Source organism: Musa acuminata, chromosome BXJ1-4 (assembly GCF_036884655.1).
Source record: "Musa acuminata AAA Group cultivar baxijiao chromosome BXJ1-4, Cavendish_Baxijiao_AAA, whole genome shotgun sequence".
In the NCBI taxonomy this organism is placed as follows: domain Eukaryota; kingdom Viridiplantae; phylum Streptophyta; class Magnoliopsida; order Zingiberales; family Musaceae; genus Musa; species Musa acuminata.
In genome coordinates, this window is record NC_088330.1 from 28981900 (window position 1) to 29006303 (window position 24404).

At 37.3% G+C, this 24404-nt stretch overlaps 3 protein-coding genes across 5 annotated transcripts in view; all 3 read right to left on the reverse strand.

The window, feature by feature from the left end:
* The window catches only part of LOC103981926 (fatty acid amide hydrolase), a 71715-nt gene extending 60447 nt beyond the window's left edge, over window positions 1-11268 (reverse strand). Inside the window, exons 1-11 of one of the 2 annotated variants that reach the window (XR_010501936.1) lie at window positions 11217-11236; window positions 11017-11129; window positions 10794-10903; window positions 10597-10657; window positions 10047-10237; window positions 9831-9960; window positions 9661-9738; window positions 9435-9582; window positions 6213-6325; window positions 6050-6125; window positions 5656-5727 (exon numbers count right to left, since the gene is read on the reverse strand). Coding sequence is in view for 1 of the 2 variants with exons in the window: in XM_009398692.3 (XP_009396967.2) it covers window positions 5656-5727; window positions 6050-6125; window positions 6213-6325; window positions 9435-9582; window positions 9661-9738; window positions 9831-9960; window positions 10047-10237; window positions 10597-10657; window positions 10794-10903; window positions 11017-11098 (1061 nt within the window). In the remaining variant the exon portion in view is untranslated. Of the gene's footprint in view, window positions 1-5655; window positions 5728-6049; window positions 6126-6212; window positions 6326-9434; window positions 9583-9660; window positions 9739-9830; window positions 9961-10046; window positions 10238-10596; window positions 10658-10793; window positions 10904-11016; window positions 11130-11216 lie in introns of both variants that reach the window. The other variant, XM_009398692.3, reaches the window with a different exon arrangement.
* A 2767-nt stretch (window positions 11269-14035) lies between these two features.
* LOC103981925 (glutamyl-tRNA reductase 2) lies at window positions 14036-17597 on the reverse strand. The gene is made up of 3 exons (XM_009398691.3): window positions 16962-17597; window positions 15564-15805; window positions 14036-15469 (listed from the first exon to the last, which is right to left on the reverse strand). The coding sequence occupies exons 1-3, from the start codon at window positions 17218-17220 to the stop codon at window positions 14333-14335; spliced, it is 1638 nt and encodes a 545-aa protein (XP_009396966.2). The 5' UTR covers window positions 17221-17597; the 3' UTR covers window positions 14036-14332.
* Window positions 17598-18256: 659 nt separating this feature from the next.
* On the reverse strand, window positions 18257-22861 carry LOC135651807 (UDP-xylose transporter 1-like). Of its 2 annotated transcripts, none has more exons than XM_065172260.1 (8): window positions 22630-22861; window positions 21368-21511; window positions 20902-21086; window positions 20700-20767; window positions 20253-20385; window positions 19949-20110; window positions 18854-19126; window positions 18257-18526 (listed from the first exon to the last, which is right to left on the reverse strand). In XM_065172260.1, the coding sequence occupies exons 2-8, from the start codon at window positions 21489-21491 to the stop codon at window positions 18416-18418; spliced, it is 1056 nt and encodes a 351-aa protein (XP_065028332.1). In that variant the 5' UTR covers window positions 21492-21511; window positions 22630-22861; the 3' UTR covers window positions 18257-18415. The 2 variants fall into 2 exon arrangements, with proteins under 2 accessions (XP_065028332.1, XP_065028325.1); XM_065172253.1 differs by having other exon boundaries at window positions 21368-21517; window positions 22630-22860.
* Window positions 22862-24404: the final 1543 nt, after the last annotated feature.

The following is a 24404-nucleotide window of genomic DNA, read 5'->3' on the forward strand; positions in this document are numbered from 1 at the left end:
TTAGATCCCCGTGCCAGACTTTTGAATAGAAGATACCATGCTCTGATAATATGGACCTTGGGCTGTGTTGGCTGGAATCCTATGGAAGTTGAATCATTTTGAGATTGCCTTCCCAATATCCCGTTTTTTTTCTTTTGTGTATGTATCGTCAATCCGTGTCTGTTTCGCTGTTTGTGGAGGATAGGCTTACGGATCAATATCAACAATATCTGGTGCGGACCTCCTGCCAAGACCTCTCATAAAACCACGGAGTCCACCATACCTCATGCTACTAGTTCGGCCTAACTAAGAAGGAGCAGTTAGTTGCCTTATGCTGGTTGACCTCTGGATTCCACTACCACTGCCATGCTCCAATTGTGAGTCAGGTCGTCGATGTCTCATTGCTTCATCGACCATATACTGATGCTCCAATGATGCACGAATCCCAACTGTGAGATCCGGGTCGACTTCATCGCTGCAACCCTCATATTGATCATAAACTGGTTCCTGTGTAGCCCTATGATATTCTTCCTCAACTCTTGCCTTCTTTTTTAATGTATCTTCCTTTGCTTGTTTAAGCTTGCTTTCAAATAATTTACGGATCTCTGTTGGAACATTCTTGCATTTTGCAACATCAGGATACCCACCAGCCAAATGCATTTTCACCCGAGTTATTCCTCCACCCCTGCCAATGTAGTCACAATAAATACATTGTCAATGATGACGGTTTCCATCTAGCTTTCGGGCATCAACCCATGTATCATCATATGGATGTTCCTTTGGTGCCATGATCCTACCAAATTTAAATCAAATAAACTATAAAGTATAAACATATTAAATTGAGTAAATATCGATCATAAATCACTAATCGTAACATTAAATAATTTTATTAAAACATAACTAATCATATTTTATCATCATAAATATGTTACATGCATAAAAGAAGTATTAAAATCATTAAATACACTAATTACACGATTAACATAGTTAATTTTTCACTAATTACTTCTCTTTCAACACTATAAACATGGTAAATACCCTAATAGGTATTAAAGATATTGGACTGACATAAAATCGAACAAATTTCGATTAAATCATCATTAAAATAACTAATCACAGTATTAAATAACTTTAATAAAACATAATTAAACTTATTTTACCATCATATATATGTTAAACACATAAAAAAAATATTAAATATGTAATTTTAATCCAATATGAGTCAAATTATGATAAAATAATCATTTATTTACATTAATTATACGATTAACATAGCTAATTTTTCACTAATTACTTCTCTTTCACCACTATAAACATGACAAATACCCTAATAGGTATTAAAGGCATTGAATTGATATAAAATCGAATAAATTTCTATTAAATCATCATTAAAATGACTAATTGCAGTATTAAATAACTTCAATAAAACATAATTAAACTTATTTTAATATCATAAATATTATTCAATATTTAATATGCATGAAACACACTAATCATAATCTTAATTACTCTCTAATTAAAGAAAACGAATACATACCTCTTGATTAAAAAGTTCTTCCTCTTAATCTTCCCAAATTAGCCTCGATTGAATTCACAAATCGTTGTTTTATAGAGTTTAGGAGAGAAAAAAAAGTTTGAGAGAGAGTTTAAGAGAGTATAATGAAATAAGGGAGAGAAGAATGGCTTAAATAGAAGGAGAAAGGGCTCCAACGGTGAAATTGACCGTTGGAGCACTGTAGCACTGCTACAGTGCGGTAACGGTCGATTTCGACCGTTACCGAGTGGTACCGGGCGATAACGGTCGAAATCGACCGTTACAGAGTTGTGTCGGGCGGTAACGATCGAAATTTCGATCGTCACCGCCTGATATTACCTCGTATCATCCGATACGGGGTTTTTTTAAGTGTACCGCCCGGTAGCGGCCCTCGACCGTTACCGAGTGGTACCAGGCGATAACGGTCCAAATCGACCGTTACAGAGTTGTCCCGGGCAGTAACGATCGAAATTTCGACCGTTACCGCCCGATATTACCCAGTATCGTCCAATATGAGGTTTTTTTTAGCGTACCGCCCGGTAGCCTATCGGACCGGTACGGGCAGTACGATTCGGTATGGCAGACCTTGCTTGCAAGCACCTCGCTTCACTCGGCCTTTAGTATTGGCACCTTAGTGCCTAGTGCTTTTGAGTTTTGACTACACTAACTTTATATGAACTTTAAGAATTATCATTAGAGTACAATTTTTACAAAAGAACAAAGTCCTAGCATTGAGTGAAACCTAAAAATTGGTCGATCAAGGAATGATTTTGATTTTTGAAAATAATGAAACTACCCTTCTCTTTGGATCATTTTATTGGACTTCACATGGTGGAGTTTCTGAAACATGCTTCAAACTATCAAAATTTAGAAGGGCCATTATTTAGTAACTAAAATCCTATAAATCTTCTTTTAGCAAGGATCATGAAGTGATTGTACCAGATTTTGAGTATTAAACTAAAGCGACCTTGTTTTCTTTATAATTCTTTTTTTTTTCTCTTTTGCTGCCCAGAATTATTTAGCTTTCGCTTGTAACTAGCAGAATAGGGTATCATGAACTCATGACCATATAGATATTTGATTTGCCACCTGCATTCCCTGAAGTAATCTACTATGGCACAGAAAAAGCCATTAACTGATATAGAAAAGGACATACCTTAGATTGAAAGACTACTATTACCCACCTAATTTCTATGGGATCTTGGACACTAACAGTTCTTGCAGAAAAGGGTAAGCCACTCAAAAGTCAAAACCATAGCATTTTCAAAATCACATAATCTGGTATTGAGATAATGTTGGAACAATCATATGGCAATTCTTAAACTATAGATAAGGCATTATGTTTAGTAGAAATCCCTAAGTTTCTAGCATCATAGGTATTCAGAGACTCCTTTTTCTTACAAAATAAAAATAGGAACTTGTACCAAAAACAATTAATAAGATTGAAACTATGACTCGTTGCTGAAATAAAGAATAGAAACAAGAAATGAACCAATCTTGCCCTGTGGTGCTATATGGAAAACCAAATAGAACCTACCTTTTAATGCTTTACTCCAAACCAAATGCTGCCTACTAGGTATACAGCACTATGCATTAGCCATCATGTTGTACAATTTCTGACCTCTAATCTAGGCCACAAAGATCCAACAACAGATCATTATCTGCTAACCACCAGGTGAAGATTCCAATGTACAATCCTTGAAAACTTTTTGGCTTGTCAAACTCAAACTACATTTGTTATATAAGTATTCCACACTTTGTAACTAAGCCCGTAGAGTTACTTATAGACTTACAGTTACATTTCGTAAACGCCAACTAAGTGAATTATGGACGTGAGTGACAGGAATTCGTTTTGTAAGGTTTGCAGCATCATGGGCACGATTTACACCATTCAACTTTGAATATCAAGAAATAACACTTTTTTTCTGCCCATATATATATGAAGACAACTAAAATTTTGATTACCTCATCATCCATTTCAAATTTAGGATGCAGAATAACACCACTTATCAACTTAAAATTTGGAGATCCATGATATCAGCATAGAACAAGTAGTTGATAAAAAACATCAAATTCTACTCAGGGAAATAGATGTCGATTAGGCTTAAGACTAGATTAAGCCACTATGGAAAAGAACTATCCAAGAGGTTCCAAAACAAGAGTATGAAGTTCTAGAAATTTTATAGTATATGTTAAATTGATGTAGTTCCTGAAGAAATAGTCTTTATTAGAGTGGATGTGAATGATTTTTGGGGAAGTGTCAGTGTGAATTCAATTGTACCCACTATAGAGATCCCATGTTATTGATGACAATATGTAGCTGTCTCATGGTTCCCAGTATTGTAAAAGACAACTCATGCAAATACAACTTGGTTCCCTTGACTTCTCCCTTTTCTCACATGCAAACAATGTCTTTTGTAACACATATTATGGTATCGACTAACTCCAACATGATAAGCACCTTTTATGTCCATGATCAATGATCACTCTGATTGTGGCTAATTTCTTGGCTGTATAGCCATTGGTTGGAATCAATCAGACTCAACTAAAATAAATCGTTTTGGTTAGTTTTAAGTGATTTGATGACCTCAGAAGGAGAAAATGAAAAAAAGAACAGTAGAAAAGGAGAAAAAGAGTGAAGTTGAGGTGAATGAAAGGTGAAAAATCTACAGTTATAACTGTGAAAGTCTGAAAGATAGGAGATGCTGCTACTAACCGACTTAGTTTTCTTTGGCCACCACTATTATGATGTTGATCATTGATCATCAGTGAAATAGAGAGAAACTGTTATTATGAGAAGAAAAGGAAGGACAAGAGCCCATAATTTTTAAGGAAATAAATGTTATAAGAAATTAATCTCAATTTTCATGGTAATTTCATCGATTTGTTTTTCATTTTATATTACCAAACACTCCTTGGACATGATTTTCTACTAATTGGAAACCGTCTTATTGCCAATTCCTTGTGGTCCATATGGCAAACATAAATGAGGTCAAATTTAGCAACCACGGCACCAGCCCCTTCTTGCTATGCAAGGTGATGTCTATTTCAGAAGCTTGCTTCACTAGATATATTGAATCTGAGGGGACTTCAGGGAGGCAAAACAGCTTTCAAGAGAGTATTCAAGGGAGTGTTGGCTCCCAGATGCAATTTTATACAGGAATCTGATGGCTCTTATAAGGGTTTTGATGTTCTTGCAGGTTTTGGATATGCAATCAGGAAGGCTGATGGTGACCTTTGGGTGATAGGAGGACCTTGTAGAGCAGCTAGACCTTCCATGACAGAGTGCATTTCACTGTTGGAAAGGCTGAGGAGAATCAAACAGAATAACTTAAGAAATGTTCTTGTGGAGATGGATGCAGAATCTGTCATAAATTTTGAGAAAGGAACTGGTCCGATTCCTTGGTTTTGTTCCAGATATCAGACATTTAGTGTAGTCAAATGTCGTAGATTTCACTTGTATACAGGGAGAGTTTAACCACGTGGTGCATAGTTTTGCTACTACATCTAAAACAAGTTGTAATTCCTCCAAAATTAGCACTGCTGGTACTGTGGCAGGTCATTTTGTAAGATCTCCTTACCTAAATTTTCAGGGACAAAAAAGGAAGGCATCCATTGCCTTGCCGACAAAAAGTTCTCAAACCAACTTACTTTAGTCTCATATCCTTGCAATCCAGTCCAGAACTCCAACACTTCATGTGTTATGTTTTCTAAAAGGCAGGAAGTAAACTAAAGCACACAATTTATTTTCAACTATAAGATCAATTTAGTCTGTCTTTGCATTTTCCAGTCTAGTTGCCAAAAAATTGTGGTGTTGTCGCCTTGTCGGGCCAGATCCACCTAGGATCACAAATTCGATCTGAATGACATAAATAAAGAAACCCTAAGGTTCAAGTATGGATGCATATCTGATAACTATAAAATTTGGATCCGAAATCAGATTCATGCACATTATCCAGTAATAATGGGTCCATATCCAAAAATTAAAGATAACCAAAATTTTGATGCAGTTTTTGGGTTACCGGACTACATTGACACAATAGCTGCAAAACACAAGAAACAACATAGTTCTGAAGAAAAAGGAATGAAACAGTGCAGATAATTTCAAGTATATATCATATTCAGTGTGGGGAACTTCTTACACCAGCATAGCATCCTCAACTGTGGCAGCAAGAGGAGAAACAACTTCAACAGTTCCATAATCGCATAATGACCTATACAAAAGTCACAGATTCTAGTACACAATCTTTCACAAGGGTTGTTGGACTGATATGTGATAAATAGAATAACTTGGAGGCAACAATATATAAAAACATCTTCGTTAAATTTGATCTTCTGTTAGTAGAAAACATAAAATGTTTAGTAATCTAAGAATTTGACATTGGCACTTGGATTCGTAGCAGAAGGAAAGTACAATGATTTTTAACTAAGAACTTCAGCAGGAATAATATCTAGTTTCCAGTTCCATCCACAAAATCTTTAATGATGAAGTTATGATATTAAATAACTAGATGGAGGGGTCCAAAAAAGTAATACCCTGTCATGTCTGTTCGTGCAAATGTTGTTTTCAGTCCCACAATGCCACAAAGTGAAGACGGAATTCTAACTGAACCTGCCTTCAGAAAGTAAATGAATCTGAATATGTGCGAGCATTATGAAACATTAGTATCTAGCAACTCAAAGAATGCATTCACACAACCTCCACCATCTGTCCCTACAGCTGCAGAACATATTCCAGATGCAACAAGTGCTGCAGGACCAGAGGAAGAACCACCTGTGTATCTTTCAAATGAATATGGATTTCTTGTCGTTCTACACAAAATAGAATATAAATTAGTATATTAACATAAGACTAAGAGAGAGAGCAGAAAGGGAAAAAATGGATGACATACGTATAAAATTTCTGAGGGACAAACCCACAACCACAACCACAATGACTGTCACCAACTTATGGTGCATAAAATAAGGAATATTTGGGATTCAAGACAGAAAAGTATACTACAGTCACTAATCAGCTTAGTTATAAGATGTGTTAAGAATTTGAGTTCCTACCCACTATAAAATTTAGCAAAAACTTAAAAGAGTTCATAAACATTAAGGATGACAAAAAACAATGGGTCATGCTGCTTAGAACTGACCTTGCCAATATTTTGGTGGTTAATTGTTCTACTACCAAGAGTCAATTTGAGATCATTTATGGTCATGTTCCATCTCATTATCTAATCCTTGTTACTCTACTTGAATCATCATTATCAAGCAAAAAAAGGAGAAGATTTTGTGATCACCATGGTGAAGATTCATGAAGAAGAAATTAGAAGCCAATAAGCAACTTTACAAAGAAAATGCCAACAAGCATCATCATATAAAGATCTTTAAAGAAGGAGATTTTGTATGGGTTATTCTTAAAAAGGAGTGATTTCCAATCAAGAGCCTATAACAAACTTATAGAAAAGAAGAGTGATCCTTAATAAGTTCTCGAGAGAATCAATGGTAATGCTTACAAGTTAAAGTTTCCACCATGTCTTGATACTCAACCAAGGTTGTCAAATTCACTTTCCTACCTAGGATTATAAAGGGTTTCACACACTCGGATCATAGGATAGGATCGTAAGATCATGAGATCCTATGATTTATAAAAAATTAATCATAAGATACATATTACCTATACCAATTTATAAATAATTTTTCTAAGATTTAATAACAATAAGGCTCACATCTTAGAGTTTCCACACCTAAGAAAACCCCTCTATTCTTTTTTTAGGTGAAAAGCACTTCAACCGAAGGAAGCAATCTTTATTTGATGGAGAACCAAGAGGAAAATGTGCAATAGAGTTCTTAGATGGATCCTTAAAGATAAGAATTCCTGCCTTCAAGCCTCAGCCTAAGCAATTCGATTTTGTATTCTATTATTTTATAGATTAGATTTACTTTAGAATTTGATCTTAAAATCCAAGAAAGTAGGTAAAAGCAAAGTTCATAATTTCGTACCGTACCAGAGTTTCGACGACGCTCGATTTTTGCTCACATGGGGAGAAGAAATCGTTTCCTTCTCCCTGCGCGAAAAAAAGAAAAGAAAGGCAACATTGCCCGGTTTCCCCGTGCAAAAAAGAGAGAGAGAGAGAGAGAAAGGCAATATCGCTTGGTTTCCCCACACGAAAAAAAAATAAAAAAGAGAAAGGGCGACGTCACTCGGTTTCTGCCCGCGTGGAGAGAAGAAACCATTTCCTTCTCCCCATGCGAAAAAAAAAAAAAAGGCAACATCGCTCGATTTCTACCCTCGTGGGGAGAAGAAGCCGAGGGTTCCTTCTCCCCGCGCAAAAAAGTAAAAAAAAAATGCCTCGTTTCTTCTACCTGCATGGGGAGAAAAAATCACTTCTCCCCGCAGCATCACCGAGACTTCGCCGAGGCTTCTTCTCTCCCCGCACGGATAAGAGAAGTCATTGAGGCCTCGTCGTCAAAGACAAGGAGGTGACATCATCTGCAGCGTCCAGCGAAGGAGGGCGATGACGGATCGGGATCGTCGAGAGAGAGCGGCTCCAGATCTTCAAGTTTTCTCTTTTCTTCTCTCTCTTCCCTTTCTTCTCTCTCTGCTAATACAGTGATCAATTTAGGATGATAACGGAGCGGAAACAGCCCCAATCGACGCTACCGCCCGGTAACGAGCTGTCCGCGTACCAATCTGTTGACGAACTGGTACGTACCGCCTGGTACGGGCGGTATTATTCGAAGTTAAAATCCTTTGGTAAAAGAACTCTAAAATAATGTGTTTTTTCTATTTTTATCTGATTTCCAAATATCGATCCATACCAATGTACCGACACCAAGGACACTAATACAGATTGATCCATACTGGTCCGACCTCAAATTGATATGGGGGTTCAATACAATATTGCAATCCTTACTTGCTACTCTATTTGAATCACCTATCAAGCAAAAAGGAGAAGATTTTGCAATCACCATGGGAAATATTCACAAAAAAGTAAAGAAATTAGTAAGCAGTAATCAAGATTACAAAGAAAATTTCAACAAACATCATCATATCCTTGAAGGAAATCTTGTACGGGTTTTTCCAAAAGGGGCATTTCCCAACAAGAGCTTATAACAAACTTAAAAGAAGAAGATTGGTTCTTGTCGAGTTCTCAAGAGAATCAATGATCACATTCACAAAATAAAGCTTCCGCCTGGTATTCATTCTCACTCAAGATTCAACATTTGAGACTTATCAATTTAGCATGGTAACAATGGTGGCAACAAGAATTATGCAACCACCATGCCATCAATCCCGGCACATGCCAACATGTCTGTCAATTATGTATCCTCTATACTGCATGGAACAGCAGAAACCATTTGTTGGAATGTATATATGGACATGATTTTTACTCTATGGACAAATAAGTATTCTTCAATATGAAAGCATAAAAATTCAGTTCAGAGATAACAAAACAACAAAATGATCTCACTACTTTGAAATACAAAGACGACACCAGGAACAAATCACATTATGCAAAAATTATATCCCCATTAATTGTCTTTCACTAAGCATAACAAATTCCCTTGTAATTACAATGTGATTTAAATTTATTAACAATGCCTACTCAAACATGGGATTCTTAACCATATCAAAGAATTAAATCTAGATGTAATTCCCTTTAAACCCAAAAGTAACATCCTTGATGACAAGCATTACAACTAGAATGCTCAGTAAATTCCTAAATTTTGGTTCCAAATGAACAAAAAATATTCAGGCTAAATTTCTGCAAAAGAAGCTGAATTTCCAGTTATGGGAGAACAATATCTGACACCAAACTTCTAAATACTAATATTGTGATATCAAACTGGCACAGTACTGTGAATAAAGTCAATATAGTGTGATACATGAAGCCATCTTTGCCACAACCAATAGCATTAGAGCAATAAATACCCATAATTGGGATTGTTCCCAGTTGTTCCAAGCCCCAGCTCATGCATGTTCGCCTTTCCTACAAGTATCACACCACAACTTCGTAATCTAGAAACGCATACCGCATCTTGCTTGACAGTGCGAACCTCGTGAAACCATGTTGTAGCACCTGAATGTGAAGCATTCGACAAATAAATTCATCTCTAAAGATTTCATTAACAAATAAGTAAATGCTTGCCAATCTGACCTTTAGTTGGGTGTGGATAGCAGTCTATATCATCTTTAATGGCAATAAAGACACCATCTATGATGGATAAGGGATTTCCTGCATGGTCCACATTAAGTCTCTTCTAAGACCAGAGAATTCATGGGAGACAAGAGTTCAACACTCTAAGAAGATGTATGCATTAGTGTCACCTGCTCTAAATCTTTCTGTGGAATCTGCAGCTTGCTTCCTCACTTCATCTGCATTAAAAGAGATCAGAAGTGGCACAGGTGGCTTCTTGCCATTAAATTCATCCACAGCAGAAATGATGCGCTCCGCAACCTAGATTACATGCAAGTTGAGTCCATGATGGACTGTCCACCCGTCTAAATAAAACAGTAAAATTTCAAAATCTCTTAGCAACTTACAATTAATGGAGTTGTGATATCAGATCGATAAGCATGTGCATAATCACGAATTGTCCAATACAAAAAATTAGAAGGGCGGTCAGGATTCCAGTGGCGAGAGGGATCATATAATGGAAGGCACTCCATGGCTGCCTCAAGACGAGCAATAGGATGTCTGTCTTCATCCAAGACAACTACACCTGTCTCTGGGTCTGAAATTTATCACATTCAGAACTCAATCATTTATCTGGGCCAAGTCACATGGCTAATGAGGCAGATATCAAGCATAATTTGCCTATTACAGCCATTACTCGTGTAGTTTTCAGTCTATCGAACACGAAAAGGTACAGTAACTATACTAAGCATGTTGCTTTCCAGCAGCTCACTTGAATACTATGAAACCATAGGATAGGAACTAGAAAAATAACCTATTAATTGCATGATATGAGAGTAGAGTGTCAATCATTTTTTTAGCATGAATAAGCTTAGGAAAACGATGAGTCCTTTTTTATCATAAAGGAAAAGATAGGCACTTAGCAATAATTTCCATCTGAAATTTTTACAAGAGCACCTTGAGGTGGGAACTCAGGCCGAAACATTGGTCGCTCGGGAATCACAGTATTCCTCAACATCTGCGTAACAAAACGAGCAATGTCCAAATTAGTAATATCTCCCTCTTTTCTTTACCCTTTTTATACTACAGAGATGAACGAAAAAGGTGCGAGAATTGTTGCATCAAAAACTTGGTGGATACAGAAAGATACGAACCTCGGTGACTCCGTTCTTGTGCTTCAAGAAAGACGTGATGAGAGAACCGATAAGCGGGGCTTCCATCAGCCAAGTGAAAAGCATAAATCCAAAGCCAGTCAAATGTGGAGCTGCGAGCCACCCAACAATAAAATCACAAGAAGATAAACAAACGATAGATCACATAATCACCATCGGGAGATCGACCGTGACGGTGGAAGAGATCGAGGAAACTATTTGAAACCTTGTATGTGTTGCGGCGTGTATTTGATGTTGGAGATATCGACCTCCGCCACCGGCAACATCACGCGCTTCTTCCGAGACATCTCCTGAAGCCCTTCTTCTTCCACCTCTTGCCTGGCAGTCGAGAACAGATTAAATGAGATGAGACAGGAGGCAGTTGAGAACAGATTAAATGAGATTAGGGAGGAGGCAGTTGAGAACCGATCAGATGGAGATGAAGATCCGACGGACGGATGCGGGCCGGGGGAGAGGAAAGACGAGGAACCGACGGATAGTAATTTTAACTTATACGTGCGACAAAAGGTTTTTTTAACGATAAAAGCTATGTATTAACTCAAAACACGATTACAGCTAACAGTTTACTTACTCATCCAAGCATAAAATAAAAGATTAGGATCCCGACCCTTCATAGACGTTCTAATAAAAATATTAAACCAGTGAGAACACTAATTGAGTCAACCTCTACTTTATGAATAGATTGAGTAGAACAAAAATATCAGAGAGTACGAGTAAGAAGAAGACTTCCTTATTAATAGCTTCTACAATCCACTCGAAGTCTATCTCAATTATGAGACTATTTACAACTGGACAGTAGCCTTCATCCCTCTTTCGATCGTCAAAAGTTAATTAGCCGTCCCAGTGGTTGGGATGCCACGGTCTGCAGTCAAATATTATTGTGGCTTTTGGCTGACTTGATCGTTGTGACAGCGTTGAGAATTGATGCAGCATTGGTTTGTCCACTTTGAATATTCAAACAACCCAAGATTTAAAAAAATATATTCCTCTATCCAAAATTTACGAAAGAGGACAAACATGCCCTTACCCATTATGGATTATAATATAATTTTGATGAAAAACCTACAACAGTTTTGTCTCATTCAATCCAGTTCGTCTTAATATTCTTTCCACTTTTCATCTTTCTTCGTGCACCTCTATCCTCTATCGTAAAAAGTTATCATCCCTTTACACTTTCTTTTTTCTTTATTCTCTTCCCAATTCATGATCACTTCACCCCCACTTATTTACTCCTTCTCCTCCTTCCTCATCTCTTCTATGAAAACGTAAATCACCAAATAATCAAAATAATCAAACAAAATAATTATCTATTTGTATCGATCCATAATCAAACGTGACATCCTTTGTTTCAAACAAAATAATCAAAATTTAATCGTTATCAATTTGTATCGATCGATAATAATCAAATTTTTATCAAAATCAATCGAGGCCCAAAATTAAATTAGTTCCGATGCTTAATTTGACCATTGAATCTATTTGAATGTCTATTTAACCTTAAACACTTTTTTAACACTTTTAATTTGACCATTGGATCACTCGATCTCATAAATTCTTTCTCTTATTTAATATCAACTAAAGAACAATTCAAAATATATTACAAATATACTCATCAATGTCCAAAAAAAATCACAATCCCTTCCTTATTTGAGTATTTTTAATCAAAAAATTAAAATTTATATTTAGTCTAATTAATATATCCTGTTATATGTTTTTTCTGAAGTCCCCAACAGCTCATTCTTTCTTTTTTTTTCCTTCTTCTCCTTCTACATCCTCACCCCTTCTCCTTTCTTCTTTCTCCTCCTTTCTTTCTTGGTTTCCCCTTCACTTATTATTTTTATTTATTCTTTCTTCTCATTCTTCTTATTAATTATCGATCCTTCTTTATTTTTTCCTTTTCCTCTTATGCCACCCTCCGCCTTTTTTTTCCTCCTCCACCCTCTATTGATTCTTCTTTCTTCATAATTTTCCACCTCCTTTGTCGACCCTTCAGCCATTCATTTTTCTTTCCCTCCTCCTCTTCTACCATCATTCTTCACATATTTCTCTATAACTACATAATTCAATGTTGACAAAATGCTTTAGAGCGGCCTCAAGCATAGTAATTAAAAAAAAAAATATAAAGTCAACCATGAATTAAAAAATAATGGATGCATAATCTATGTCATATTTGCTTTATATGATGTAAGCTCGAACAAACTTTGTCTCGTTACACTAAAAAATAAACTCAAATCCACTTGACTGTAGAACAACATTAAAATCATACCAAAATCAAGAAATAATAATTATATAATACCTCTAAAATGAAAAAAATTAATAGAATGGATGTTATTATTATATTACACTAATATTTGAAAAGTTTGAAGTCATTTGGAAAAATTATATCTTGTTACACTCAAAATAAAAAAAAATACATTCAGAATTAACTTAAAATATGCCAAAATAAAAAATAATAATAATAAAATCCTCATAAAATGAAAAACATAATGGGATGAGAATTAGTATGACATTTGACTGGAAAGCTGCAAATGGTTTGGAGGAACTTCATATCATTAGACACCAAAGTGAACTAAAATATACTCGATTAGGAGATCAACCTAAAAATATGTGATGATTGAGAAATAATAATTCTTAAATACCCTTAAAATAGAAAAAAAAAAAAACACTAGAATGGATATTAGTATCATATTTCAATAATATCTAGGAAAGTTTCAAGTGGTTCGAATAACTTTGTCACTACACTTGAAAATAAACTACGATACATTAGACTACAAAATCAACTTAAATATATGTCAAAATAAAAATAATAATTCTAAAATCCTCCTAAATAAAAAAATATTGGAGCAAGTGTCTGTGTCATATTTGACTAATAATATGAAAATTTTAGTTGGTTTAGAAAATCTAAATCTTGTTATATTTGAAAATGAACTAAAATACTTTTAATATTATAATTAACTTCAAAACATATCAAATTCGGGATTTTTGGACTATTTTTACCCTAATTTGGCCTCGTTAAGTTCCTACAAACCATGCAAAACTTTCACATTTATCATCAAATAGGATACTAACACCCATTCTAGTTATATATATATATATATATATATATATATATATATATATATATATATATATATATATATATAAAAGTTAGCTTCCCAACTAGGACACATAAAACTTAGGACTTATCTACCTAATATATATGAATATGTTAGCGGGAAAATAATTAATGAATCAAGCAACCTAATATTCGATCAATTTTAGCAGTTGAAGCATGTAATATATGTACAACTAGTTGATGTGTCATGCACAATCAGTAACTACAAAGGCTGCCATCATATAAGAAACTACAGCAGTGGGACTGCCAAAGCATCGATCTGGCTTGTCTATGAGAAGGTTCTTCTCTTATTGATCGACTGGGCGAATGTGCTGAGATCATGAACGAAAAGATGTCAAAAATATGTAGAAACACAGAGGAGTCTCGAAGAAATGTATTGAGTTGCCCATCCAACAAGAAGTTAGGTGACTCAACCCTGAGTTTTTCCCAGCTTGGCTTTGATCTTCTGCTCCAAGATTGCTTTCTGATCAGTGTGTAGGTTAAACATCCTATTAAGTGCATGCATATTTTCAAGGGTCTCATCGAGAGTCCTGCTATCGTTGCCATCACATCTCAAATGCTGCAGTGGCCCATGGAGAAGCTTGTTAACTATACCGGTGCTGAGCTCGTCAATTGCCTTTCTCATTTTCTTCGTCAGAGCATCTTCACCAACTTTCTGCAAGCATTTCTCAAGCTCCGATGCCCTGATTCTATCAGCATACGACCTTAAGTTCTTGATGGTAGGGACAGTCTCCAAAGAATCCCTCCATGCTTCGAACCTCTTCAACTCTTGAGTGATTATTGTCTGAGCTTCCATTGCCTTCCTCAACCTGTCTTCTTTGTTAGCCTCGACAACCTCCTTAAGATCATCAACGTTGTAAACCCGTGCATGCTCATGACTTGCAACACAGGATCCCACATTCCGAGGGACTGATATATCGACGAAGAGCCTTACACCCCCCACATCCTCGCTCACAGTAGGAAGAACTTGGACATGTTCTTTCAAGAACAATGGTGTCTCAGATGCTGTGTTTGTGAACACGACATCAGCTTCAGCAGCACATGAGTGCATCTGGGAGAAAGGTCTGTAAATTATTTCAATATCTTTCAGCTCCTCACGAATGGCTTCTACTCTTTCCACCGACCTATTTACAACCACGACCTTTTTGCATCCTTTTGCAGCCAAATGTTTGATCACAAGCTTACCCATCTTGCCGGCCCCAATCACCAGCATTCGGGCAGATCCACAGTGGGGCTTTGGGAGCTTCATAAGAGCCAATTCAACAGCCGCGGAGCTTACGGAGACTGCACCAGATGCTATGTTGGTCTCACTACGAACCCGCTTTCCAGTTGTTATGGCGTCCTTAAACATCCTGTCGATGTTTTTCCCCAACCCTCCACTAACTTGACCAACTCTTACCACCTGTTTAACTTGTGCAAGGATCTGTCCTTCTCCCAGGACTAGAGAATCAAGCCCAGCTGATACCTCAAACAAATGCCTCGTGGCATCACCTTCGCGAAGCATGAAGAGATGTTGTCTAAGCTCTGAAACTGGAATGCCACTGGCCTGTAAGTGACACCATACGGAAAGCATCGGCACGCTGTTTATGTTCCCATTTTTATGTCATATTAATCATAAGGCCAAAACATTAGCTACCTACCTTAGACATCCACTCCGTTACTTCTCTGATTCCACGATGCCAGGAAAGGGCAACCACATATATTTCCATTCTGTTGCAGGTACTGAGAACTGCAGCTTCTTCTATGTGATTCAAACCGCACAGATCTCCAACAGCACGGGGCCATTGTGCCTCTGGAACAGCAAGCTTTTCTCGCATCTCCACTGGAGCAGTGTGGACACTTAGGCCAATAACAGCTATGCTGCTCCTTTCCTTCATGTAACCTGAAAAAGAGTGAGAATTCAGGAGAGTCAGAAGATACACCAATGTCTCCTCCAATTGTGCTGGAGCAGAAAGTAGCGTTTCTAATTAGGAAGCCATGGAAGCATCCAGAACATACGATGAGATTAAATAAATAAATAAATCTCTAAAAATGTGCAGCTAGCTCTCTAATAAAACTTGTCATAAATTTGCTGCTCCTCCATACATCCTAATAGATCCAGAGAACAGAAATGAGACAAATTAATGTTGTGTAGACAGGACCTCAAGACTACCTCTAAGGCTGGAGACATCAGAGCTCGGTAGAACGCCAGTATATATGGACAAAGAGATGGGGGTGTGATGATCCAAGGGATAAGACAAAGTTCATCCTGAAAGTTGCCTGAGGATTCACTTAGAGCATGGGGCATATTTGTTCTACATCAAGGCATACTGAAGCTAAATTACACTTATGTTGATGTACAAGCAAATACGAGTTCCAGGAAACAGTGAGTGAAGAGTCACGAAACCAGAAAATTTTATGTTGCACATGATGACTCGACTGAATGACAAGCTTAAGAAGCAGAAGGGCATCAGTACTGCAAAAGACGATTTCTGCAAAATTACATGGGAGACAGGCTAACTAGAATTCCAAGATCCCTCACTCAGCAAACTAGAATTCCTAATCACAATGATGAAATGAAATGCCACCGACGCATGAACCTATTAGGAAACTTCACATCAAGAAACAATATGGACATACTAATGCTTTACATTAATGAATATAAAAATTAGAAAGTATAGCTAAAATAACTCGAAGAAGCCTTCCAAAATGATGATGAATGAATAAACATTTCAGCATGGACAATCGTCGCAACTTACGAAATAAATAAGCTAGTTAACTGACGAGTTCCCATAACAGTAAATGAATTCATGAACAAGCCTTTCTAATTAACATCATCTGGATCCACAAGAGTAACATGGTCCCTAGTTCTACCAGTTGTTGCCCAAGGCAACACCTATGCCTTTAGAGAGTGACCAAATGTTTGACTGCTACTTAACAGTACCTGCAGGTAAATAAATCAATAAAATATGAAGAAAGTTGGTTTTTTTTTTTCTTTTTTTTATTACTGCAAATCAGATTTCCTGGGTCAAAGCAAAGAGAAAAGATCTTAAACTTACGGTCGGCAGAGATCTTGAACTGCTCGATGGCAGAGATGCTGGCTGCTGCCTTCTCTTTGATATCAACCTGAACCTCGCACCGCGGGCTCCTTCGGACAGCGCCTCTCCGGCTCCCAAAGAAGGCCACACCTCTCTGGCAAACCCTAAAGCTAAAAGCAGGAGACGCGGTGGACTTGGATGACCTGTTTGCACGGAAAGGCTCCGCCTTCGCCGCCGCCGCACCTAGAAATGCTGTGGCGAGACTGTTCGCAGCTGCCATTGTAGAATAGAAGCGGATTGAGAGCTCGCAAATGCAACTTCTTCTTCCTCTTTGAATAACTGAAATCTAAGCAGAACGTCTCCTTTGTCGACCCTTCTTTCTTAAATATCCCTTTGCGGAGGGCGAACACTACAGATTTGTTCAAACACTAGAGGAGGGAGGAGATAGATAGATACTAGAGGAGAGAGGTAAAATGAAAGTGTTGGCTGGGCGAGTGGGGACCCGGAGAGACGAGCGTGTGGTGTGCTTGGGTCGACCGCCGTGCTTGTGGCGGAGGAGGGAGACGCGTGTGGCGCTTGGATTGACGGTGATTTGGTTGTGGCGGGGAGGGGAGGAGGAGATGGGGATATCGGAGATTTGGGGCTTCTGATTGGTTGCCCCCGGCACGCTTTATCCCTCCGTTCCCCTCGCTTCCACTGCCTCCGTTTGTTCTTTCGGGATTCCACCGTTTCTCTGATTGGACGTGTGTCAAATAGATGGATATTTAAAATATTATTACCCTGTAGCCCGTTTGATATTATATATGAAAAGAATATCAACTTAGATGAGAAGCCATTAATAACGGTTGTGCCCTGAGCTAAAGATTTTTTTTTTAAATTCATATATATATATATATATATATATATATATATATATATATATATATATATATATATATATATATATATATATATATATATATATATATATATATATATATATATAATACTCTTTAAAAAATAATAATTTATTTTTAAAAATTATTTTTAAAATAAAAAGAGTCATAATCTTGGAAGATTATTTTGATGAGTGGCTCTCTCAATTTATCTCTATCCAAGTACTTTGTTCTTTGGATTTGCATAATCATTCTTTAATTATATCAATTATAATGGTGCATAAGAAAAGTGAAGGGCATAGTATTTTATGTGCAGATCTATCAAACCTTCATGATATTCGAGATATTCATTTAATAATATTATCAAAAAATATATGATACTATTCTTGATTTATAATAATTTATATTTCAATCCCAATTAAAATTGTTTACATAACAGCATAATGTAACAAAATCACTTTTATTTTATAATATATGGGCAATAACAAGAGAGATTTATACTTTCTCTAAATGAATCAACTATAATGCTCAGCTCAATCGCCTTTTACAGTAGAACAATATAAGCCTATTCTTCTTGTTAATCGCTATGGATGACCTGTCCTACTCGGAGTCCTTGGCAGCTGTAGGTACTCCATTCACTTTCTTGCTCTCGTTGCCTTCCTTGTCATTGGTTCTGGTTGTCAATAGTGGCGTCGTCTCCTTGTGTGTCATCTGCCAAAACAAAATGCAGAAGATGTCAAAGTGCATAAGAGAAAGAGCTCAACGTTCATTTTTGTACCATTATGGCTCATATGACTTATTTTCATCATTTATCCGAGTGTGATGCATATAAAAGAGCAAAATAATAGAGCATCGTGTATAATGTCTTGGCATATTCTAACTAAGAACCAAATGCTGTTTAGAGATTTTCCAGAAAGACTGGGTGAAGAATCATAAAGTTCGTACCAAAAATATTTGTTAGAGGAATTAGAAGCTTAAATCACAAAAGAATAAGATTATGTTAACAAGGTCAGCATAGAGAATTCAAGTCAAACAAACCTGGGAAATGGGCAAAACGTCATTTGCTGATTTTTTCTTGCTCTCTTTCACAGAAAAGTATGAATAAAGACCCATTCCAAACATGGCAACCAGGATTCCCATAATGTTCCTGGAAGTGAAAGGGTCATGCAATATAATGTAGCCAAATGAAAGAACAAGGCATGTCTTGAGGTGGCCAAGAACTTGATATGTCACCGGTGATGTTGTCCCAATAACCAGAAATGTGCTGAAGTTCACGGACACCGCGATCAAACAGGATAGGATGATAAATCCCTATTTAAGCACATGTTCACATCCATATCAGAACAAGATCCAACCATACGTCCCTACTAAAGTACATGTTCACATTCATGTCAAGCATTAGGAAAAAAAATATGGGGAAACATTTTTTAATTATTAGAAACAGAATGGTGGGGCATAATTAATTTATTTCTACTTCTTTATTATTTCTAGTTGATCATTTGGAACATACCAAAAGGAAAGGAGATGTAATGGAGTGTTAAGACACAAATTTTAGTTAGAAAAGTTTGAGTATATATCATCTAACCACACATTTAATCTCGTTACCGGTGTTGGACTATCTTTATCTTGAATATTTTTCTAATAGATTTTTATTGATTACATGACTGAATGAAACATGTCTGTTTAGTAATGCGAGAGTCCTATATATGAAGCAAGAGAAAGAATACAAAATTATGTGATGTCCAAGTTAACACGTAAGAAAATTACCAAGTATGGAATAGCATTAATCCAATGTTCTTTTGTTAAGTGTGAACAACATTATTTTCCAAAAATATGTTACACCTATCTAGACAGGTTCAAATTAGATCACTGTTAACTTGCTAAGCTAACTTATGATGCACACTATTCTCAATGTGGACAGTATGCTTGGATAAGTATAGTCTCTAGTTTCAAGTTGTCAATTAGCCTCGCTAGTAAAGGCTTTGAACTGTTTATTATAAGATCTTAGGCTCGAATCCTGCTTTCATCTTTTATTTTGCCAAAAAAAATTATATATATATATATATATATATATGAAATACCACTAAAAGTGGTAGGCAAGTGAGATATTTAAGAATGTGGTGGAGAATATACCAGAACCAGAAGGGAGTAGCTATAGGCAAACACACTTCGCTTGGTGAGCAACTGGTCCACAAATGGGCCGGCAACAAATAGTATAGCCGCCTGATACGGTGATGACTGGTACAGAAGCTGTGTAGATGAAACTTTCAACCTCCTCTGAATTGTGTTCGTCATCTACCATTCAAATTTATGGTCAAGGAAACATTGTCTTCAACCTGATCGATCCGGACACCAAAAGTAAGCATTGGTCTACTTGTTGTAGCTGAGTGAGCAAGCGGATCGAGCAGCTAAATATCAGATCTAAAACCAAGGATACAATTTGGCCAACGCATGTAGTAGCAATAGCAAGACCAGAGAGAATGGAGCCAAGTAGATTTAGCTTCAGATCCGTAACAGATGCAATGCCAACTCCAATGAGCAACACAAGCAGAGAGAGCTTGATACCCTTGCTGCAAATAAGCCCTTGTTAGTTTTCCATTAAGAGCATGAATTTGTGACTAATTAACACCCATATTTAATTTCAAGATATCTTGGATTATACCAACTGATCCTCAAGTCAGACCTATTCACCTGTCATTTTATTGCTACATTCGGGTCTAGCTTTATTTACGGATTGGTTCTAAGTTGAGTTACTTAGGATGAGGTTATAATATTTGTAATATCTTATCTTGAGGATGAGTCTACCCTACTGGTTGGAAATGTAGCAAGTGTTATAATGTCAAAGCACAATAATGCATTTATAGTATTTTTCCTGTGATTGAACCTGAAATTTTTCTTCAGGAAGACGGTCTCCAGCAGCACCGTGAAAGGTATGATGGCAAGCTTCGTCATCTGCCATTATCAGTAATAGGAATGTGTGAATATAGTTAAATGGATTTAGATATTAAATATAACTAGAAGAAAAAATCATATATAATCTTCTGAATGATAAAAGCAATATTAGGGATGTAAAACAAATTACTAGCCTGATAGAATCCAATGGAGTTGAAACCAAGGCTAAGGTTGAGGAAGCCAATGGACGTGCCATTGAGAAGCCCAAAGAGGACAACGGTCCTTGCGTCGATAGATTTTGGGTCGAAGAAGTGGAAACGCTGCGCCACATGCAGCGTGCAGAAGGTCATCATTAGATGCCAGCTTGTCAGGGTCGAGGCTGCTCGTAATTCAAAATCCACACTAATTGAGACTTAAATTTGCTTTGATAACTAACGAATACTATCGTTCAGAATTTATTTTGCCCCCATCTGCATTCATCTCTAGCTTACTGTTCACATGAACAATATGCTTGTTGAGTGGTGTAGTGAATTTATTTTATTTCTCACAACTTCCATAGTTTGATGCAAAAGAACCAGTTTCTCTAACTATGTCAGGCTTTTCAGACCCTAGAGAGAGAGAGAAGAGGATGCAAAGTGGGAAACGAAACGAAGGACAAACCAAAAGGGAAGCCAAGCGAGCTGATGAGAGCTTTGTTGCATATGACGATTGAAACGGAAGATGCAACAGAGAGAGCCAGCGACCCGATCACGCCAAGCTGAAAGCCGGTAGTACCCTCCGACATTCCTACTGCTGATGCTTTTCCTGTTTCTGAAAGGAGGAGATTTAGCCATTGAAATCAGAATAACATGGTTCAGTAAACGCTGCTCTGTTCATGCATTTTATCATGCTTTTCTATCAGTATATACATTACACTAAAACCAAGTCAGGTCAGGTACAGAAAGAGACATGATGGGAGACAGTTGCCTGCTCAAATATACCATGAAAAGTATTGTAGACCAAGTTAGGTCAGACTTGCATGACTGATAGACCAAATATTTCCTATGAACAGTTGTATTTTTTTAACACAACTATGCGAAACAAGTTCTTAGTAACCACCCCAATCATAATCATGACGCGATCATCACTGATTCTATTTTCTTTGGACAAAAAATTATAATTTGTTTCCAACACGCAATTACAGTCTTATATCTATTTCATTAAAGATTAGCAATAGTTTTGGTCAATGAAAATACTATATATCTGTATGATGTTGGTAGTTCCAATTTCTATTAGAATCAAAAACATACTGTTGAAATAGATATTTTTAGGACTAGCGAACGTGTTTCCCATCTCGATTTCCTTACAATATTCGACGGGCACAGAAAGTAAACGATGCCAAGCAAGCCTTAGCATGGTAAGCCACTTGTTCCTGAGCATCACCAATAAAAAAAAAGAGAAAATGTCGCTCGTTCAATTCGATGGGCATCTTATGGTACAATAATAGAAATATTTTCCAAACCCATGTCCCATCGAGGGATCCACTAACCGAACGCTAATCACACAGACAGCTTGATCGTGTTATACTATATTTGTCTTTATCGAAACCAAGGAGCTCCACCAGATGCATAACTGCCCCATTTCTACGCCGTACCCTCATCTTCGTCTACATGACTTAGACACAACAACGCAGGGAACAAACTGCCCCACAGTCCATCGACGGGAGGGAGTTTGATTGTTAGCATAAATTTCAGTAATCACGAAACCAAAAAATTGACCATCTAAAAATCCCTGCTATTATGTGCTATTTCTTCTATTGAGTAAGAATAGCAAAATAGCATATCATGATGTATATACATATATATACGAAGGTAAAATCCCTCCGTAAGGCCAAAAAGTTTGAACCATCCATCACCGAAAGGACGAGCGGAAAGAAGGCGTACCTTGTAACAAACGACAGGTGGTAAGCCTCTCTCCGTTTACGATCTCGCCACTAGCGTCCACCCCTCCTGATGGCTGCCGCGCGATCCGATTCTAGGAACTGAGTAAATTGATCGATCGATGGATGGCGTGAAGAAAGATCGCAACTCTGATCCTAACTGTACTGGAGAAAGAGAGGAGGCAGACGACTCTCTCTCTCTCTCTCTCTCTCTCTGGATCTCTCTCTCGCTTATTGAAATGGAGAGAGGGAGGAGCTTGGGGGTTATATTTTACGTCTTTGACGCCATTAAGTCGCCGTTAGTCAGTTCGCCGATAGTGCGAGGGAGTTGACGGCGACGGCAAGCAACAACAGCTCACGCGGTCGTTATGGTATTCTTTAACGCCTAAAGTGACACTTGTATCCCCGTCGGCCTCCGATCACTATTAATCTACTACCCATTGTGACAAAACCAGAGCCACAAGGATCGAGGAGGAAGTCAAGATGGATCAATCGAGTCAACAGAGAGAGTGGAATTCAAGCTCGAGATCACGGAAACACTCGATCTTCGAATCCGGAGGAGCAACTCGAATTGATTGTTGGGTGTATCTGATGGATTCGAGTGAGGATTGCTACTCCCTCACCACAATTCTGGCGTGATTGATTGATGTACATGATGTTCATAAACACACCTCTCACAGCTTTTTTACTGCAAAAACTTGCCACACCACTTAGTTCCTATCCAACATGTAAATGACATTAATCTTTAAAGACCAACGAATTTTTTGTTGCTATTTAGATAGATAATTCAGCTAGCCACTTTATTCGTTCCTGTTCCTCGGATGAGAGAGAGTTTATGTAGTTTCATGCAGGCGATCTTTACTCTTTCAGAGTAAGGACGAAGGACCACTCGTAGCACCAAACATCAGCTCGCAATTAAGAAGTGGTTTACGTCTGCCGGTAGCTTAGTGTGGATTTGCTGGGAATGCAAGCAAAGGCCATGATGGGTCTTCCACAGCCGAAGCGAATAATTTATTTGGTGAATCTTAGATCTTACTCGAAAGCGAACACCCAACGTAAGGATCTCTTTTCTGGTTCATTATTCCTTAGAAATCAAGGAGAATCCTGAGAGCATCTCAAGTCTTTGTATGTCCCTTCTTGTGGCTGCACGAGATCAACTAAAGTCAGACAACCACTGTCCCCTTGAGATTCTTGAAACCCATATCCAAGTCGTTTAGGCAAGTACGACCGAATCGCCCTGAAAACTGTCCGTCACGGTAGTCTTTTACGGTTCCAAAGACCGATCGGCCGGCGGCGTGATACAGGCTGGAGATGTTATCAATGTATTATTTTATCTATCTTTTTCAACTTTAATTAACATGAACATAAATGAAAATTCAATCCAATGTGCAATATTCATTCTCTCTGATTCCATAAATGAGCCATGACCAATGAATGATCCAGTAGGTCATTACAAAATTTCTTTCTATAATTAAACTGCTCTAACATCACAACGGGCCTACAAGAAATATATCTTCCCAGAAATTTCTCCATGCGAATGAACCAACTTGAATAACGTTTGATCATTCCATAAAGGTGAAAGATGCCAAATCAGAAAAGGTTTAAACTTTGATGAAAGACGATATATATATTTCCATTTAAATCACACCAGATGATGATGGCGTTATATCCTTTTTCATGTTTGGTAATTATAATAGTCAATTGTAGTTACTTTATAATTAGCATAAACCTCAAATCTTTTACCTAATATTATTAACCATGAAGATTACCTCCACACCT

What these genes read in the sequence shown, in the direction of transcription:
- LOC103981925 (XM_009398691.3), bottom strand. Translation starts at nt 17,220, where the DNA reads ATGGCAGCTGCGAACAGTCTCGCCACAGCATTTCTAGGTGCGGCGGCG. An exon ending in GTTCAAGATCTCTGCCGACC is followed by an intron (nt 15,806 to 16,961) that starts GTAAGTTTAAGA and finishes ACTCTTTTTCAG; the next exon opens with GTTACATGAAGGAAAGGAGC. An exon ending in TAACGGAGTGGATGTCTAAG is followed by an intron (nt 15,470 to 15,563) that starts GTAGGTAGCTAA and finishes TGTCACTTACAG; the next exon opens with GCCAGTGGCATTCCAGTTTC.
- LOC135651807 (XM_065172260.1), bottom strand. Translation starts at nt 21,491, where the DNA reads ATGTCGGAGGGTACTACCGGCTTTCAGCTTGGCGTGATCGGGTCGCTG. An exon ending in CTCGCTTGGCTTCCCTTTTG is followed by an intron (nt 21,087 to 21,367) that starts GTTTGTCCTTCG and finishes AATTACGAGCAG; the next exon opens with CCTCGACCCTGACAAGCTGG. An exon ending in ACTCCATTGGATTCTATCAG is followed by an intron (nt 20,768 to 20,901) that starts GCTAGTAATTTG and finishes TGATAATGGCAG; the next exon opens with ATGACGAAGCTTGCCATCAT.